A 19,708-nucleotide genomic window follows, 5' to 3' on the forward strand; every position below is an offset into this window, starting at 1 on the left:
TTCATGAATGAAATTTCTTCGCTATAATATACTATTTCAAACAATTTTTGTATCAATAGATCACTAAAAATTTGTTTTTCAAAAGTCACAAAGCAATTCAATGTTTCGATTAAACTTAATTTGAGAAATTTTCTAAACTTTCATAAAATAAAATCCAGAAATTCAAATTCAAATTTTTTTTGGAATAATCAATGGAAACATGCATATGATATATAGTTAAAAAACTCTCATCACGTAAAGCAAAAACCTCAAGATTTTCAATATTAATTGCAAAAAATTTCAAACTAAATTTTATCATGAATGTTACTGATTGAAAAAATTATATTAGATTTTACTTTTTTTTATCAATATCATTGCATTTCTTTGTTATTTTTTTATTTACTTTTGTAATTTTAAATATTTGTTAAAGATTCATAGAATTTTTTAAAAATCTTGTAAATTCATATTGTCTCTTCGTTATAAATCTAGTAAAATAATTTAAAATTTAATCATATGAAATCTTGATTGAAAAAAAAATCTTTTAAAAAAGTTTATAATGTTCCTCTAATTCTAAATAGTCTTTTAAAATTTATAAGATTTTTTTTATCTCAAAAAAATCTTTTAAAATTCTAATCTAATATATCCCTAAAACACTATTTTGTATCAGTAAGTAGCTTAATTGGTTATACAGGTTGAGTATGTAAAAATAGAACCTGAATTCAATTTTAATTAAATATATCTTTGATAAGGAGTAAATAAATTTCGATTCAAAATTCGTTTCATAATCAATGGAAAGTTGTGGAAATATCGTGGACCAATTCGCCGAAATAATTAAGTTGTGTATTAAAAGAAAAGAAAAAAAACACTATTTTGTGACTGTGACTCTATTCCTTTTGCCATATGAACGACAACACAGAGATGGAATTCAATGATCAATACGCGTAGCAGAGATTAAATTAAATTAAAAATATTTTCTTTCATATTCCACCACCTTCTTTTCTCCATCTCTCAATCGGGGTCGTTCACTTTTCAACCTTCCCTTATCTCTTCCTCTTCAAATAATAATAATAAATAATAAGGATTCGCTTTTTGTGTATTTAGTGTAGATAAATTATGGGAAATGATAGTCTCATGCTACATAAGATATCTATTTCATGTCATACACCCATAGAATTTTGTGCCAATCTTTTCTTTTCTTTTTTCTTTTCTTTTTAAATTGTAGACCCCACATATTTGTATCACCCACATGAGATAGTACTCTCATGTAACATGAGATTAATAAACCCCATAAATTATTGATATCGTTCTACAAATAATTGAAATTCAATTTCTTGATGTGTCTGGAAACTTAAAAAGTTTTTATGTTAAACCCCTATTAACAACCTACAAAATCCTTCAAAATTGTATCTGATTCAACTCGGGTAGTGTGCAGTAAGTCTAATATGATATCGTTTTGAAATAAAAATTATAGTATTTTATAATTTTAATTTATTTCAAAGTTATAATATTCTTTATATCTATAATTTTTTAAGATTTTAATATTAAAACAAATATTATTTTAAGAATAAATTCAGGTAACTTATCTGCAGCAACCAGGAGAAACATTTTTCTCAAATAATAATAATGATAAATAATAATAATAATAATTTTTATATATTTTTATTTTCTCCTTGCAAATACTCTGCTGCTGACTGAACCTATTGTTTTGGATCTTTGATTTATTTTATGGTCTTTTTTTAATGCTTATTGTAAGTTCTAGGTTTGTTGTTGTGTGTCTCTAAACATGTGGAGTTTTATTCTTTGCCTCCTAAACAAAGGAAAATGTTGATTTTGTTCTGTTTTTTTAATGATCTAAGAGCGTGATTTTGGGGATAAGTGTGTGCGTGTGTTGGGAAAGTTGCCGTGTGGTGCACAAGTTGAGTTTTTTTCTCTTATCAAACCCAGAGATTATAGCTTCTTTCTCTGTTGTGATATAGCTCTGGTTCATTTCAGTTAAAGGGTATTTGAGTTGGTTGTTGGTGTGCTTCCATGTGTGTAATGCATAGAAGGGCACTCCCTATTTGCTGAGTCTGAGTGTTGTTGCTACTTGCTTGATAGTTCCACATCTTCTTGAGTGAAAAATTAAAAATGGGATCTGGAAATGAGGTTCACTCGGTTGAGGAGTTCAATTTAGAAGCTGAGTGGCTTATAGATCCTAGACAACTATTTGTTGGGCCAAAAGTTGGGGAAGGTGCTCATGCCAAAGTCTATGAAGGAAAGTAAGTCAAATTGGATTATTTGTTTGTTTATATTTTAATTTTTCTGGGTTCTGTTTTCTGGAATCAATTTTGGTTATTGAATCCTTGTATCATAAAAACTTCTCATTTTTTTTTTGTTATAAGATTTAGCTCAAAGTTTGTTTTGATTTCTAAGTCAGCACTGAGCTGCTGCTGCTCCTTTCATTTAGATTTATATCAAATTTCAGAGTCACGGTTTGGACTAATCTGTTTGGACAAATACACATTCTGCATCCATTAGATAGGATTATTTGCTGACATGTTGAGTTATTCTTGTTGGATTTTCTGATTGCAGATATAAAAATCAGAATGTTGCTGTTAAGATTATCAACAAAGGAGAAACCCCAGAAGAGATTTCAAGGAGAGAGGCTCGGTTTGCCCGAGAGGTTGCTATGTTGTCGAGAGTCCAACATAAAAATCTGGTTAAGGTTTGTTTTTCAAATCTAATTACATATATACTTTAATCAGAACTGGCAAATCATGTTGGTGTTGATGAACTGGGAAAAACTTGTGTCTCATAGAAGGTTCTATTTTTGGTTTGATGCTAGTTTATTGGCGCCTGCAAAGAACCTGTTATGGTTATAGTGACTGAACTTCTATTAGGTGGAACGTTGCGCAAATATCTCTTGAGCATGCGGCCAAAGTGCTTGGATATGGATGTTGCTGTTGGATTTGCTCTTGATATTGCCCGAGCAATGGAATGCTTACACTCCCACGGGATCATTCACCGTGACCTTAAACCTGGTATGCCTACATAATTGTTGCACTTGTTAGTTTCATTGAGTAGTAGCTTGTAGCACTTAACAGAAAAGACTGTGACGTAGCTTTAGTTTTGTGGAGTTTTTTGCATCCTGCATGAGTTACATGTTTCCCTAGGACATGTTTGAGTTGTTAGAACTTTCAAGCAAATTGAAAAATGGCACTTTTTATTTGTTGGCCAATACACTATAATCCCTGTCCAAAATGAAAAAGTGGTTAAAAAAAAAACAACTTTGTTATTGTTCATAGGTTTTACTATGAGCCACTCCCACTATACACAAATAGACTTTATTTAAGGAGACGATATGTTGTAAATTTATGTAAAGTTGTCTTTTGTTTTCTCTTTTATGTAGTGCAATCTATGATCAAACTATCATTACTATCCCTTGTAAAGCCATATTTCTGTGCTAAACATTCTAGGTCATTGAGTTTGAGAAGATAGCGAATATGTAATGTGAGAAACAAAGCTTCTAATTAGCGTGCAATTGATAGTACTATCAAGCAGTATCTGTTCTATATATCAAGGAGCAAGCATAATTCTGAAATCTTGTTTCTTCTTTCCTTGCCAGATAACTTAATTTTGACAGCAGATCATAAGACAGTTAAACTTGCTGATTTTGGTCTTGCCAGAGAAGAGTCCTTAACAGAGATGATGACTGCTGAAACGGGAACATATCGTTGGATGGCTCCAGAAGTACTTCCTAATTGCCGAAACTTTGAACATTTATTGATTTCCCAGATGGGTTGTGCCATATTAAGTAATTTATCATTACTTTCCTGTTTGGTGGCAGCTTTACAGCACTGTTACACTAAGACAAGGTGAGAAGAAGCATTACAACCATAAGGTGGATGCCTACAGCTTTGCAATTGTGTTGTGGGAGCTCATCCATAATAAGTTGCCCTTTGAAGGCATGTCTAATCTACAGGCAGCATATGCAGCTGCTTTTAAGGTAAATGACATTCTGGTGTATACTTGATAGTTAATTCTGCTTAATGTGATCATACTTGCACAATTTATGGCCACTAGCTAACTTCATTCCAATAGTAGAATAGTTACACTGTAAAGTCACATTTTGGAAGGGTTGATCATTTCTTGACACTTATATAAACATATTTAACCTTTGAATTCGGACGTCTACTTCTGCTTGCCATATTATATATTATATTTATCTTATCATCAACATCAACATCAACATCACCTTTATCCCAAATTAATTGGGAAAAAATCACTCCCCGTTAAACCCGACTAGCGAGTGTGGGGTGGAGGAAATCCTTGTACGCAGCCTTACCCTTGCATAATTGCAAAGAGGCTGTCTCCTGGATTCGAACCCATGACCTTTCAGTCATGAAGACACAGTTTTACCACTGCTCCGGTTCGCCCCCTTTTATCTTATCATAGTAAGAAAATTGAGAATTTCCCTTGAAAGTTGCAAGTGCTAGAGTTTCCATTTAAATATGATCAGTGTCCAAATATGCAAAATTTTGATGATCCGACTTCAGAAAAGGACCCCCTTCATTTTTATTTTTTCTGGCCAGAAATGCTCTACCGCTACTGGGTCTAGTTTAATTGTGACATTTCAGATACTTGATACCTCATGGACAACTTCACCTCATAAGTTGTTGTCATTGGGTTATTATAATTTTCTAGTTTTTATTCTCATTCATCTCTGATCTTTATCTGACTATAATCATAATATTACATGTGCTTACGACTGAATATGGTGCTGTTATTCTTGGAGTTTACTAAGGATTCATGACACAAATATTTAATTATTTCAGAATACAAGGCCCAGTGCTGAAAACCTTCCTGAGGATTTAGCTCTTATTGTAACTTCATGTTGGAAAGAGGATCCAAATGATCGACCCAATTTTAGTCAAATCATACAAATGCTCCTTCGATATCTCTCTACAATTTCACCACCAGAGCCAGTTGTTCCTCTGCGGATGGCTTCATCTGAGAATGCTGTATTGCCACCAGAGTCTCCTGGTACAAGTGCATTAATGGCTAGAAGAGATGACTCTGGAGAAACCCCAAAAGCCAATATGGAAGACAGGCCTAAAGGACTTTTCTTCTGCTTTAAACAGTGTTACTGATGCCTCAAAACATATTAAATATGGTCTTTGGGACTGTCCCAGATCACAGTTAGGAAAACTGAATAAAACAAGATTCACCAATTGTAACAACTAGAATCTTAATAAGAATATGTTAACTATTATCAGATAAGTTAGTTTAATAGCAATTACCAATTCAGAAGGCACCTCGTTCTCAGCAAGAATGGCATGCTATTTTAACATTTTTTTGACTCACTTCTGACTGTTATCTAAGGACATCCAGAAAATTTTGGGGTTAAGGTTGCTGAGATGTATTATCATTAACATTGTAAGATAAGGTTCATCCAAAGGCCTTCACCCCTTCTTTATATATGTGGCGTGGATAATAAATGGGTAAAGGGGGAAACTTTTTATCATTGCCAATTTTCCATGTATTTATTTTTGTTCATTTTGATACTTTGCAAGAAATTTAGCATCAATATCGTAGCTAGCAAAACTAGTTTTTTTCATTATAATTTTTCAAGATGTAAAAAGAAGTTGTGATTATACACATTTAACAACACAACACGGACCGAGTAGTTGGAGAGGAAAATTTGGATTTAATTCTTAGGTAGTATTTGGAAGAAGATTTATTTTGAGATTGATGAGAAAGTGTAAGTGGATATTGAAAAATATCATGTTTGGTTCAGGTTTTAGAAAAAAATACTAAACAAATAGAATAGATGGGAAAATGACTTTTGTGTTGATTTTTGGATGAAATTCACTGTTACAGAATATCACTTGAGATGTGGTATTTTGAGATAACTGGGGAAGTGAAAAAAAAAGTGCGAAGTTTCTTCCGAACATAGATTTTGCAAATTTAAATAAATTTTCCTGGTAATATTTCGGTCAACCAAACAATTTTTTTTTACATTTTCCTACCAAACTCACTTTCCAACCATTTTCTTAGGGGGTGTTTGGTTCAGGAGAAAAAATTTTTTACTGGGGAAATAGAATGAGTAGGAAAATGATTTTGGTAGGAAAATGTAAAAAAAGTTGTTTGGTTCGCCAAAAGTTTACCGGGAAAATTGGGTTAAATTTTTTAAGTGTATGTTTGGTTGAAGATAGAATATTGATGGGAAAATTGTTTGAAAATACTAAAGTACCCTTTTTTTCTTTTACTATTTTTAAAAGTGAGTTTCCATTGTGTGTACATAGTATATTATGTGATGGGTAATTGTGTCATTGTATTCTTATGCTTTAATAACTTCTCAGATTTTTTTCCTGAATACCACCTCCTCAATTGCTTTCTTCAACAGTGAAATTCATGCTTTTTAACACAGAAACCAGTTTGCCTAGGGAAGTGACATTGATGGGTAACAAACATGAAATCAGTGAACCAAACTTGGACAACCAAGTATCTAAGAATCACTTTGATGGGAAACAATGGCAAACTCCTCAACCAAACACCACCTTAGTAATTACATTTCTCCAGTATTCAAAAAAATTCTCCTGAACCAAACGCTCCTTATAATAAAGTATATGAGTTGATTCACTTTATGGTTGGTATGTTAAAAAAATAAAAAAGAAGTTGCGATTATGACTAGTGTATGAAAATTTTAAACTAATGTTGAAGATTTACTTGAACTAGTGTATGAAATTTTTATTTTTGCTGCACAAAATTTTTCTTTGCCACATTTATATATAAATGAATAGGTTTTGTTATATTCTATTAGGTTTTTCTTTTTCTTCTCATTATAATGAGATTTACCCATTTTATATGAATGAAGAAAAATTTTCTGCTGCAAAAATAAAAATACTTTTCAAAAAAAATTGTCGTACAAATAATCACTTAAGTTGGCAAGCGCAAGACTAACATTATTATTGTGGTTTTAAAGTAGCCATTTATTTTTGAGTTTTCTTATTAAAAAAATAGAAAGCAAAAATAATTATAACTTTACTACAACGAGCTTGGTATATTGCAATTAGATTTATATTTAAATCTACACCTGCGTCGTTTTGAAACATAGTATGAAAGAATCTTACTATTAACAACGTTAATGCTTGGGGAGCAAGGCAGTCACGACCACACTGTCTCCCTCGGTTTTCGGGGAGACAAGACAGCTACTTCCGAAGACTTATTCAGTCAATGGCGGGTCCCACTGAGAATCCAGGTTGAGGAGAATATCTTCATATTTTCGATACATTTATCATTCACAATATGTCATATATCTTATTTTTTATTTAATTATTTTTTATTTAATTTTAAAATAAATTATTTTTTTATTTTAATTTTAATTATAATAAAATACGTGATCCACTATGAATAAAAAATGCACGGAAAATTCGATAGCCCCGAACAAATTTTCCAGGTTCGGTTGTCGAGTCTGTGAGAGAATTTCCCCCTCACACACACTCACACAAAACACACACAATCTCTTTCTCTTTTCTCGGTAACTTATTCAATACTCAATCTCTTTAAATACTCACAACTCATCTTACCAAACGCGTCTCTCTCTCTCTCTCTTCTATCTTGCATAGCATGGCTAGGTGAGCTTAGCACTTGTGCACTAAGCATTAGCAAGATTGCTATACAAGTTTCGTGTTTTGCTTACGAAGTTTCTATCTTTGGCTGTTTTCTCAACACCCCATTTTCGGTTATCTCTACATGATCTTATGAATTGGTATTGTGGGTTGAAGTCCCTTTCTAGTGTTGATGGGTAAAAATCCAATTTTTCTTTTCTGGGTGGTTTTATTTCGACAACTAGTGTCAGAGGAATGTTCCCCTGCTTGGTTTTTTTTTTTGTTTTTTTATTGGTCTCTTGTTTGTTGCTTATTTTGGTAAAATTAGTTAAGTACACAACGGTACAGTGTGTTATGTTACATCACATCACATGGTTGAGAGTTCTGGCTTTTGAAGTTGATGGTGTTACTGTTGCTGTACGATGGATGGACTGCATGTATTGGCTTTTTTTCCATATATGGAAACTTAGTTAGCTGGTAATTAAAGACATATATACTTGGAGAGTTTCTAATTTTGCTGCTTAAGTTGGAAATACTTTCAGTTCCTTTCTGCCACTGACAGTGCATTATGGGAAGAAAACATTTGTGAAGTGCTAAATAATGATTTGTGGCTCTCAGGATGATTGAAATACAGCCATTGTAGGGCGTTTGGTAGCCGGTATTTTTCAGGATTCTCGGAAAACTGAATTTTTTTAAATTTTTAATTTTCGAATATTATCGTAAACCGAATGTTTTCATTATATTTCTGAAAATCGAGATTCTCGGATAAAAAAAAAATTCTACTTTACCAAACGCCCCATACGGTCATGTGAAGTAACAAGTAACAACCAAGAATGTCTCGTTGGAGTTTCCTAATTTAGTATCTGTTAATGAAAACGTAGGGGTGGCCTGTTGTGATCAAGGACTTAGTTTACGTGACACTGTCCATCAGAGCAAATAATAATCCATGGAAGAAGTAACCTTTCATGCTTTAGTTTCTTGAGTGTGTCCCTTGTGCTCCTCTAAACGAGGCAGTTGGTAGAACAAGTCTATTTTAAGAGAATTTCAAGAGTGACAACTAACATTAATTAGGAGATAGGAGTAATTGACAATGCACATTCTCACATAAGGATATTTGCACAAGGCTTTGTTAATCTATCAAATATTATATTTCATATATATCCTATTACAGGATCTCTACCTGATGATAATATTAAGATATAAGCAAATCTTATTATGATTTTGGGCTGATCTGTTGGGTAAAACACAACTTGTAGTTTCTTCTCTTTCTGTTTTTTAAACCAAACTTCTGTTTAACTATATGTATACGAAGTTCTTCAAGTAAACAATGTTTTTTGAAGGAACGATGAGCTAAAGAGTATATTTGTTTTGCAGGAGCTGGCTTTTTGACATTGGAGGATTTGCAAAGAAAGTGAAAAATACTTCTCTGTCATCAGCTGATCAAATCAAGGACTTTGGAGCATATCGTGAATGCCCAAAATGTCATTACCATATTGATAACAGTGATGTATGCTCGAATTCAACATAATATTCAATCTCAGTCCTTATATTGGTTTTGAAAATGTTGAGATATATAAAAACCATTAATGTAGCCTCACCCAACAGCTTAAGCTTTTGGGTTGAATTGGTTCTTTACATGGTATCAGAGCTTCGGCGTATCGGGTTCGATCCTCACTGCCCCCCACTTTCTTTCTAGTAGAATTTCTTTCTTCGCACAGGTAGGTAGGCCTGTGCATTGTTGAAATATATAAAAACCATTAATGTAGCCTCACCCAACAGCTTAAGCTTTTGGGTTGAATTGGTTCTTTACAGAAAATTACACATGCACCAAAATAGAGAAATGTTATATGTCTATAAGCAATAAACACTGCTCTTATAGTAGAGTTCTTGAAGTTACCATGGAGTATCTACATGCTCCAATTCCTTTAACTTACATTTTACTTCTTTTGGCTCATACAATTAATTCAAGTTCTTAATGTTAAAAGTTTGCAAATTTCACCTTCATACTAGGATTAAATTCTTGAAACAGTTCTGCATAAATTTTGATTGATTGCAGATGTTTCATTAGGAATATTCCTTTTCCTGTGTAGGTTTCTTCTGAGTGGCCTGGCTTTCCTGCTGGTGTAAAGTTTGACCCTTCTGATGTTGAACTTTTGCAACATTTAGCAGCAAAATGTTGTATTGGAAACAAAGAGCAGCACATGTTTATCCATGAGTTCATCCCAACTATAGAAGGAGACCAGGGTATTTGCTACACACATCCAGAAAATCTTCCAGGTGAGGGTTCTCTGATCTTTTCCTTTCAGATATTTAAACATTTACCATTCTTTTCACAATACTCAATTGACTAATACACCAATAAAATGAAGCCAATATGCTAAACCTGACAAAAATATCAAAGAAGACTACTTGAAACCTTCCTGACTTAGTGGGCAAGCAAGGTATTAATAATTATCTTCTAATTCACTTTATACAATCCTGACTATTGAATTTGCTTAGTGACTTGCATTGGCTCTGACCAATTCCAGACTAAATGCATTTTTTCTGGAGCACCTTCTCTAATCAAATTATGTTTTGTTTCAGGTGCTAAGAAAGATGGGAGTAATGTCCATTTCTTTCACAGAACAGTTAATGCATATGCTACTGGACAAAGAAAGCGTAGAAAGATTCATCATCAACATGGTTTGACTGAGGAGAATGTGCGCTGGCACAAGACTGGTAAAACCAAACCTGTAATAGAAGATGGAGTACATAAGGGCTTTAAAAAGATCATGGTACTTTATATAAGATCTAAGAAAGGGTCCAAGCCATATAAATCCAATTGGGTGTTACATCAGTACCATCTAGGGAGTGAAGAAGATGAGAAGGATGGTGGATATGTGGTTTCAAAAATCTTTTATCAACAGAATAAGCAGACTGAGACAAATGAAGAGAGTTCAGTGGTTGAAGATTCTGACATGGCACCGCGAACAAGTCCAAGAACCCCAAAACCAAATCCTCCCAGTCGACCTTGTTCAGGCAAATGTGTTGATTGTGATGACAATTTTGATGAAAATGAACTTCTGTCATTCATCCAGGTGTGTAGCCATTCTATTTACATTTAGTTTGCTTTGATAATTAATTTAAACTTTGAGGAAGCTATGATGATCATCTTGTATGAAATTCAATTGAAAAAGAAAAATCAAATACAACATTCTACCACAGAAACAAGCATAGCATTTAAGATTGCATTTGTATTTCAACTTCTAGTCCTACAAAACATTTGATGGACACATCTAAAAAAACCAGTGAACTTGATTTTCTCTTAAAATTTGTTGTTAAGTACTAATGAGAATAGAAGTAAAGTCATACAACCTTTTTACACTCTTTTTCCAAACAACTACATTCTTTGGTTTGTTTTTGAAATGTCAATTTATGAACTAGGATGCCAAGTCTATACCTGGAATATCACATGCCCCACCATCTGTTATTCAAAATGAGGACAATACTGGTGAACCTGCATGGTTAGCTGGTGAATCACAGGCTGTTGTTGAAAACTGTGACTTTGATGGCTTGGAAGACATCTTATTATGCAAGGAGATGTTAGATTCTTCTACCCTCTTAAATGATTCTGGATTGAACTCTACCACTTTCAACAGCTTTGCTTCCGGTGCAAATAATTTGGCTGGAAATGATGATGTATCTTATGGAATTTCTGTCCTTGACACCCTGGAATTGGATACTCCTCCAGATTTTGATCTTTCTGTAAGCATCAACTCAATCTTCTATAGTTTTCCAATATATTATCATTCTCTCATTGCTCAGTGATTCTCATTTTGCATGCAGAATTTGCAATTTTGTTCTCAAGACAGTATCCTTCAGTGGATGGACAAGTTATAAGGTGTAATTGTGAAGCATGTTCTACTTGATGCTGATGCTTAATCCGAAAGTTTTCTAGGATAGCTTGTATAGTACATTTATCTATATCATTCTTCAGTTGCAATGATCTTTCTGTTCCTACATGCATGAAGCTCAGGTTGTCACCATTTGGTGTTACAAGCAAAAATTATATGGTGTCTCAGGTTTCGGACTGTTGCAATTTCTAAGTGATGTTATAAAGCTAAACTATTAAGCTGATGAATATGGAGAAAACTAACAGTTCATTATGAAACAAACAATTGAATGATTTGTTTTTGGTTCGTTTTTTCTGTTGCAAATAAGTTGTCCCCCAATGCGACGTCGTTTTGGAGCGGAAATCATGGTATTTTTGTGATTTTAATTTATTTCGGGGTTATTATAGTCTTTATAATTATAATTTTTTAATATTTCAATCCCAAAACGACGTAGTTTTGGGAGTAAATGCAGATAACTTATATGCAGTAACTGCAACAATATTTTTCTGTTTGTTTTTCATGTCAACTAGTTTTATATAGGGTCCGCTTTTTCTGCCGCTACTGCAGATAAATTATCTGCAGTACCCCAACGTCGTTTTGGGACGGAAATCATGATATTTTTATAATTTTAATTTATTTCAGGGTTATTTTAGTCTTTATAATTATAATTTTCTAATTTTTCAATACCAAAATGATGTCATTTTGAAAGTAAATACAAATAACTTATCTGCATTAACTGCAGAAATATTTTTCTGTTTTATATATAGCAACATTCACGATTTGTTAAATTACTAGTTTATTCAATTATGTCTAGCACTACATTTTATTTAGATTATGCTATTTTTGTTAGTTCATAGTCACAAACTCCACGGATATAGTTTTATATTAAATCATCAACTTGAGATTTTGCTAATCAATTCAGCCCACAATTTTTAATAATTAATTTTTTGTACATACAATCTTGTGCTTTAGAATGTTATGCAGTATTAGTTTAGGGGTGTTCATCAACCGATTCAAACTGCGGTGATCGAACCGAAAAATCGATAATCGAAAAATCGCAAATTTTAATTAGATTGGATCGTTTTTAGTTTGGTTGGTGAAAATCGATCAAATCCAAATCGATTCAATATATTAATTCTCCTCTACTTACTTGGGTATTTCTCCAATCATAGTCCAAAAAATTCTAAACCCAAGACCCACTAACCCATCATCTAAATCCAAGAAAAACCTAGGTACATCCCATCAGTCAAATTTCGTCTGTGCAGAGTTTCATATCTCATTGCCCAAAAAAATTAGATTATAGTTTGCTTATGCTTCTGTATTTCAAAAAAAAAAAAATTACAAAGTCAATACATACAAAAGATATGTTATTTGCACAATAATCATCAAATAAATTTTAGGCTTTTCAAAAAATAAAAAATCCATCCAATCCAAACCGAAAAAAATTGGATCGGATCGGATCAGATTTGAAAAAAAATCTAAACCAAATAGATAATTACATAATAAAACCGAAGGGATTGGATCAAATAATTTTTTCTTTTAAAATCAATTCAATCCAAACCATGAACACCCTAGTCTAGTTCTATATCTAACCCAATTCAACATATTATCATTAGAACTGGGTCAAATTTAAACAATATTTACAAGGTTAAATTTGGCTTAGTTCTTGTGATTAAATACTTTATTTTGAATAATAAATGATGCATCTCATTCCCATATTCCGCACAAGCGGTACACAAATGATTAAATTGAGACAAATTTTGAGAAGTAAATGACTAATTTAAAAAAAAATTGATCTTGAGAAAGAAATAAAACGAATAAATTTTCCGCTTAGCAACTTGCCTTTTAAGAATGGATTATTTTCTAATTTTCATTAAATGACCTGGAATATTCATCCAACAATTCAACTGAATTATGAAAAGTGTCACATTTGTATCACGTGCTAAGATAAATGAGAACTCCAATTTTTGTTTATACCGATTTTCTTAGAATATTAATTTAGTTTTTAAAATATTATTACATCAATTAGGTGCCTGAATAATTTTTAACATCAAAATAGTTAGAAAGTTATTATTAATTGAGATTAAATTAATAACATTTGATGATAATAAATAATAATTTGAAGAAATATTTAACATTTGGATATACTGTTACACATCCTAACCTAACCAGCCCAAGTTCATCACATGGCTAAGAAATAATTCATTTTCATAATGTTGTTGATGAACTAGTTAGACCTCGAGGGTTCAATTCTTATTTTGAAGATTCTCAATATCCTAATGCAGAGGTCATGAATGAGATCATGCATGAAAAGATAAAAACTAATCAGTCTTAGTATGATACTTTTTATGACAATCTTAATTCTGAACAAAGGAGAGAGCTCAATCTGACACCTAAACAATCAATCCTGCACAACGATTACAAAAGAAAAAAGTCATTTTTAAAAAAGTCACTTTAGTCAAAGCTACTTTAATGATTTGGATTGTATCGTGCGAAAGTCAAAAATTACTTTATCGTTTTGGATTGTAGTATTTTGTCAAAAAGCTACTTTTTAGGCCTTGGATTGTAATGTTTTGTCAAAAGTAATTGTTGGTGTGCTATTATTATGTCTGTCTATGATGTAAGATTGGAAGTTTATGTTTTACTTCCTTGTCTATAAATCGAAACTTGTTATTTATAAGAAGGAAGATACTGAACTAGAAATAAAATTAGTGTGTTCTTATATCCATGAATATTTTATAAGTTTCTTTTTTCTTTCCGAAAACCTAATATAATGTTAGGGAATAAAACATCTGTTATTGCAGCAGAACTTTTTTTTTCTTGTATCAGACCCAACAATGAAGAGAGAGAAAGGTGAAATATTTGAGAGAAAATAAAATGGTGGACCCTAGCTTATTTTATGTCTCTGCTGCTAAAATAAAAGTTCTTCTGCAACAGAAAAAGTTTTATTCCTCACCCTTGAACCCGTGGCCCACCCTCACTTAAGTGGACCTGCCACTTGGACATCATACAAAAAAATCACATTCTCTCTCCTTCCTCACCCTTGAACCCGTGGCCACCATTGTAGAGGGTAGGAGTTTTGCTTGAAACTTTGATCCACCAAAACACACCGAAATACTACTCAAATCCAAAAGTGTTGAACATGAAAGTTGCTCCAAATTAGCTTGTGAACAACTTTCCTTCCTTGTGTGAGCTACGAAATTGAGTGGTTGTGGAGATCATCTCCCTCCATTGGTGGCGGTTTTGGCCCATTTTGGTGGTGGTTGGTGGCGGTTTTGGACTGTTCAAATGTTGAAACTCACTCTTGGGTTGCCTAGGAGTTGATTAGTGGTAAGCATTCTCACTCATTTATGTTTTTGAATTTGAGTTGTTGATGGTGACCTAAGAGGGGTTGTTTGATTTGTGTAGTTAGAGAGCTTAAATTGAAAATGTGTATTAGATAAATATGTCTTAGAATGATGTTTTAGAGTGATAAATGCAATAAAAATTATTGATGAGATGTTTGGTAACTTAGGCGAAATTTATGGTGGAAATTCAAGACTTTGTGTTTGGGATTGTTGGTAGGATTGTGTAAATGAATTGTTGGATGTTTGTATGAGTTAATCATAGGATTGTAAGGTGTGTGGAAGTGTTGAATTGGATTGGAAACCACTTGGTATAATTTCCCCTAGAATTCGGCCATGTAGGGTGTTTAGGGTCCAATGATGAAAAAATTGTGTAATTGATATTGTGTAATGTTAAATGGTATTTTGGGGTGTTGGGAGGTGAATGTATGCATGAAAAATAAATGGAAAAATAATTGGATTGTGTTGGAATGTGCATTGAACCTAGAAGGAAATAAATGGAAAAAGTGGTGTGGTGATGATGTAGGATGTAATGTGGCACTTAAAATGACATTGTGGTAGCCTTAGGATGCTAAAAAAAATAAAATGTAAGGAAATATTTTGTAATTTTACACTATGATGGCCGAACCTCACATTGGTGGGGGGAGAATTTTGATGTTTTGTGAATTTGGTGGATTCACCGCGTAATGATGATCCGTGTATGATCAATGTAGGTTGCCTCCCACGAATTTGAACATTGAACCGTGAGCTCGGTGGGTTGCCCTTGTATAACACCTCACATTTCTAAAATATAATATTTAAAATATTAAATGAGAATTAAAGAGAAGGATTAGTGAAAATCCTGAGTATAAGGCCAAAATACAAAGAAAGGGCAAAACGGTAATTAGCCAACACGCAACCCTAGGAAGATAAAAATTGAGCAGAAGGTCTCCGATGATAAAAATAACCCTGGAAATGGATTCAGAACGAAAAATTGAGTTGATAGGCAAGTTTCAGAAAAATCAGTGAATAGTGTTTTTCGCGGGTAAAAATACCGCGTTACGATTGCACCGTAGAACGTGCCAGTTGAATTTTGAGCTCTAGGTTTCAAATATGAGTTATAAATGGTTGTTGAGTTAGGAAATATGATTTTGATAAAATTTGTTGGAATTAAGTCATTTTGGGGAAAAAAATTAATGAATAGTGATTTTCGGTGTAAAAATACTGCGGTATAATTGTACCGATAAGCGTGAAACTTTTATCAGTTTTTTTAGGAAACAAAAATATGACATAAACGAGAAAAATACATAGGAAAGGAATTTGTGGTTGAAATTAGTGATTGATTAAAGTTAAATCGCGTGTAGGACCCACCTATGGCTTAAGTGACTTAAAAGTCACATTTACATGACACATTCTCTCTCCTCTTCTCCCTTCTTCCCCGTGGATCAGCCCTCCCCCTTCCATTTTCGTTTTTTTTATTTGTTTTGTTTGATTTCTTCATAACTTCATCAATTCTTAACCGAATCGGACGATTCTTGTGTTGAAATTCGATGGAAATCACCATCCGAACCCGTTCCACCGATTAGTTTCCCTTGAAACCCTCTCTATGGTGAGAAAAGAGCCATATACAGCCACGAAATTCTTAGGATTTTTGTGATTTTGGGGTTGATTTCTTGAGCCATTGCTTGTGGAGTTCTAGGAGGAGTCTTGTGACGTAATTGTGGGTAAGTTTCAACACCCCTCATGGATTGATTTGAAGATTTATTTTCGAATTTGTTTATGAACCCTAAAGAGGGCTTGTTTGATTTGTGATGTTAGAGAGCTCAAATAGAAAATGTGTATTAGATGATAATGTCTTAGAATGATGTGTTAGAGCTAGAAATGCCATGAAAATTATTGGTGAAAAATATGATTTTGTAACTTAGAAAATTTTGAGGTTGTCATGACTTTGAATTTTGAAAATGTGTTAGGATTGTATTGGTGAGTTGTTGTATGATTATATGTTGATATAATGGGATTGTATGAGGTGTGGAATGGTTAAAATTGGGTGAAAATTCCTTGGAATGGATTATGTGCAATTCGGCCTTTAAAGGGAAATTAAGGAATGAATGTTGTTGGAAATTATTTGAGTGATGTATGATGTGCTAAATGATACTTAGATGGGTTGTGTGGTGGTTTAAAGGTTGTAGAATCAATGAAAAATGATTGAAGGTGTTAATTGCCATAAAGGATCCTAGAGTAAAATATTTGGCAAAACATTGTTTAAAAGACGTAAAGTGAAAAATGACACTTGGTATGGCCTTTTGGCAACCTGTGGAAGTATAATAAAATGAGAAAGAAAATTTAGAAAAATAATTTGTGAAATAAGCCTTAAGGGGCCGAACCTACAAGGTGTAGGAGTGAAATTTGACGTTTTTCGTATTTTGATGGAATTGTCGTGTACTGACGATTCGTACATGGTTACTGTAGGTTGCCGTACGTCGATTTGAACACCGAACCGTGAGTCGGTGGATTGCCCTTGGTCCTGGACCAAGTGGGATTGAGGTAAGTGGTTGAATCATGCTTGTATTGTTGTAAATTGCATGCATTCGTATGAGTTTTGAGTAATTGGGAACGTCCTATGTGTAGGCGTTCTGTTGAGTAACAAACTTGGAACCTAAGCTGCTGTGGAGCTAAGTGGAGTAACATATTGAGGTAACCTCTTGGTACTGGGGCTTGTTCCCCTTTTCTGTTCCACCTTGTCAGTTGATGGCAACGGTAGGAAATGTGTATGAATAGTATAGAACACGTGAGCATGGATGCATTATTGCTATGGGTACTGCGGTACCGAGTCTCTGGCCAGTAGACAGTTTTATTAGCCTTCGGGCATTTTCGGACTTCCGCTGGATAGGTCTCCAGGAGGGAGTTCCAGTTGACTGCGTGTCATGGTGTGTGATCCGGGTAGGAGCACACTAGGAATGTCTTTGGCGTTTTGGTTGGTTTGGGCATCATGGTTGTGGTTTCTGTGAACACACCTTGGATGATACCCATAGGCTTATATATGCCCAGGGCGTACGTGGAATTGGGGTTACCATCCCGTATCGTCGTAGTTTGTTTCTTTATATTCCCCACTTCTCTAAATCCCTTGCTATATCCCGTTTTCAAAGTGGTTGTTTTATTCTATTGATATGCATCGAAGTGAACCATTGGGTGGAGTTTTCTCCAGAACCTCTTGGTTACTGAGATATATTCGTATATCTCACCCCGTCTCGGGGCATTTATTTCAGGATGTACCTGTAGCGTTGGAGCAGCGGGCAAGAGGCCCGCAGGGTGATAGAGGAACATTTTCAGTATTTGGCATATTGTTCATATTGGCATGCCTAGGTCTAGTAGTTTGTATCATTTAAATTTATGTCTAAATTTGTAATTGGTGTTGTAATATTGTAAAAGGCAATTTGAAGTTAAAGTCGTAAGTTGTAATATTTAAGTGTATGTTGTAAATGTAAGAGAGGCATGATGTACCAAGATGGAAGGATTTTAGGCCTATGTTAGAGTTATGATTACATGCTTATATTGTGAAACTACATGTGAATGGGACCTATGTGATTGAAACAAGTAAGAAATATAATGTGAGCTCTATTGTATAAACTGTGTAATAACTATAAACTGGATTGGGTTGTAAGTGCCCCAAGGCGTTGTTGGTCCTTGTGTGTGCCACCCATTGGATTATTACTGTATTATCATGTGTTTATTAGGTACATTTGAGGTTTAAATGATCGTTTACAATTTTGGGATTATTGGAAAAACAAAGGAAACTCTGGCGAAATTTATGTAGAATTGACAGATTTTAGGCGAACTTCGGGAGAGCATATCTCCCTCCATAGAGGTCCAATAGGGACGTGCCATACGCCATTTTGAAGGTTGAGATGTCCTCTACCTTGTTTCAAAAGTTGAGGAAATTCTGGGTTGATTTTCGGCCTGAAAAAAATAGAGAAACACGGACTGCTCATGTGCCCCTGCACCTGAGGCAGATTCTGGACCGGATTTGGGAAATTAATTCCCGCTTCGTTTCTCAGTCAAATTAAGCGTGTGATATATCAAAATGAAGTTTGAGATGTCTAGTTTGTAGGATAAAAATTTGAGAGCAAATTGTTGAATTTATTGAGTGCAGTAAATCGAGTAAAGTGAGTGGTTTGGTGCTGTTTTTGGGGTTGTTTGGCTATTTGCTGATCCAACTTCAAACGGCGATAACCGGAGCTAATGAGCTCCGAATTTAGCGTATGATAGCTTGTTGAAAAGGGAATTAAGTAAGACAAAGATATAATCTGAGAAGAGAGTTTGGCTATGAACGGTGTGGTCGCAGAAAAATTAAGGGTGAAACATGTCCGAATTGGTAAAAACGTAAAGATTGGAAATTGGCTAAGTGGGTTTATGGGAACCCCTTAGTAACTTATGATAAGTAATGTAAGTTATAAAAATAGTTTAAATAAGTCTTCCGCAAGAGTTTACGGTTACGGTCACAGCTTTTAATCATTACGCTTTTTATGTGTTAAATGCTCGCGTAATAATCGGAAAAAGTTTATTCGCATTTTTATAAATGAATTGTTGTGATTGTAACTGCGCTTAATATCATAATTAATGTTAACAATACCGGTGTACAACGGGCTGTTACATTTTATGGTATCAGAGCAGTTTTGTTAGGGAACTCTGATAGTGTATAGTTGTGTTTTGTGTTGCATGGTTGTATGTAGATTCTTATCGATTACTGCATATGTGATTCTTTAGTGTGGGTCTGATCATCCCATTCCTTTGTGTTACATGCGTGGTCATCGTAAGAAGCCTGCGTGGCAACCTTGGAGCACCGAATGTAAGTCCTTAGCCTGATGTTGTGGCTGCAGTATTGACTGCTCCATGGACAAGAGATGGCAGTAAGTAAAATATGAATATTATAGGACTTAAGGGAAAC

The 19,708-nt window shown here is 33.9% G+C and overlaps 2 protein-coding genes and 1 long non-coding RNA gene across 3 annotated transcripts; all 3 read left to right on the top strand.

Annotated features, from left to right (window-relative positions):
• Positions 1-1,739: 1,739 nt before the first annotated feature.
• Positions 1,740-5,463, top strand: LOC133284375 (serine/threonine-protein kinase STY13-like). Its single transcript, XM_061481374.1, has 6 exons — positions 1,740-2,237; positions 2,551-2,683; positions 2,804-2,999; positions 3,584-3,708; positions 3,806-3,964; positions 4,794-5,463. The coding sequence occupies exons 1-6, from the start codon at positions 2,107-2,109 to the stop codon at positions 5,106-5,108; spliced, it is 1,059 nt and encodes a 352-aa protein (XP_061337358.1). The 5' UTR covers positions 1,740-2,106; the 3' UTR covers positions 5,109-5,463.
• A 2,124-nt stretch (positions 5,464-7,587) lies between these two features.
• Positions 7,588-11,447, top strand: LOC133284397 (SUPPRESSOR OF GAMMA RESPONSE 1-like). Its single transcript, XM_061481397.1, has 6 exons — positions 7,588-7,595; positions 8,943-9,075; positions 9,659-9,845; positions 10,152-10,645; positions 10,992-11,312; positions 11,394-11,447. The coding sequence occupies exons 1-6, from the start codon at positions 7,588-7,590 to the stop codon at positions 11,445-11,447; spliced, it is 1,197 nt and encodes a 398-aa protein (XP_061337381.1).
• Positions 11,448-16,207: 4,760 nt separating this feature from the next.
• LOC133284422 (uncharacterized) lies at positions 16,208-18,334 on the top strand. Its single transcript, XR_009747896.1, has 4 exons — positions 16,208-16,487; positions 17,233-17,307; positions 17,392-17,457; positions 18,030-18,334. It is a non-coding gene; the product is annotated as an uncharacterized LOC133284422 (long non-coding RNA).
• The last annotated feature ends 1,374 nt before the right edge of the window (positions 18,335-19,708 follow it).

This window comes from Gastrolobium bilobum, unplaced genomic scaffold (assembly GCF_033153095.1).
Source record: "Gastrolobium bilobum isolate Gb01-03AN ecotype WA unplaced genomic scaffold, APGP_CSIRO_Gbil_v1 utg19213, whole genome shotgun sequence".
Lineage (NCBI taxonomy): Eukaryota > Viridiplantae > Streptophyta > Magnoliopsida > Fabales > Fabaceae > Gastrolobium > Gastrolobium bilobum.

Coding starts and splice junctions, on each gene's coding strand:
- LOC133284375 (XM_061481374.1), top strand. CDS start 2,107: ATGGGATCTGGAAATGAGGTTCACTCGGTTGAGGAGTTCAATTTAGAA. Junction 2,684..2,803: donor AACATAAAAATCTGGTTAAG/GTTTGTTTTTCA, acceptor GTTTGATGCTAG/TTTATTGGCGCCTGCAAAGA. Junction 3,709..3,805: donor ATCGTTGGATGGCTCCAGAA/GTACTTCCTAAT, acceptor GTTTGGTGGCAG/CTTTACAGCACTGTTACACT.
- LOC133284397 (XM_061481397.1), top strand. Junction 9,846..10,151: donor ACATCCAGAAAATCTTCCAG/GTGAGGGTTCTC, acceptor GTTTTGTTTCAG/GTGCTAAGAAAGATGGGAGT. Junction 11,313..11,393: donor CTCCAGATTTTGATCTTTCT/GTAAGCATCAAC, acceptor TTTTGCATGCAG/AATTTGCAATTTTGTTCTCA.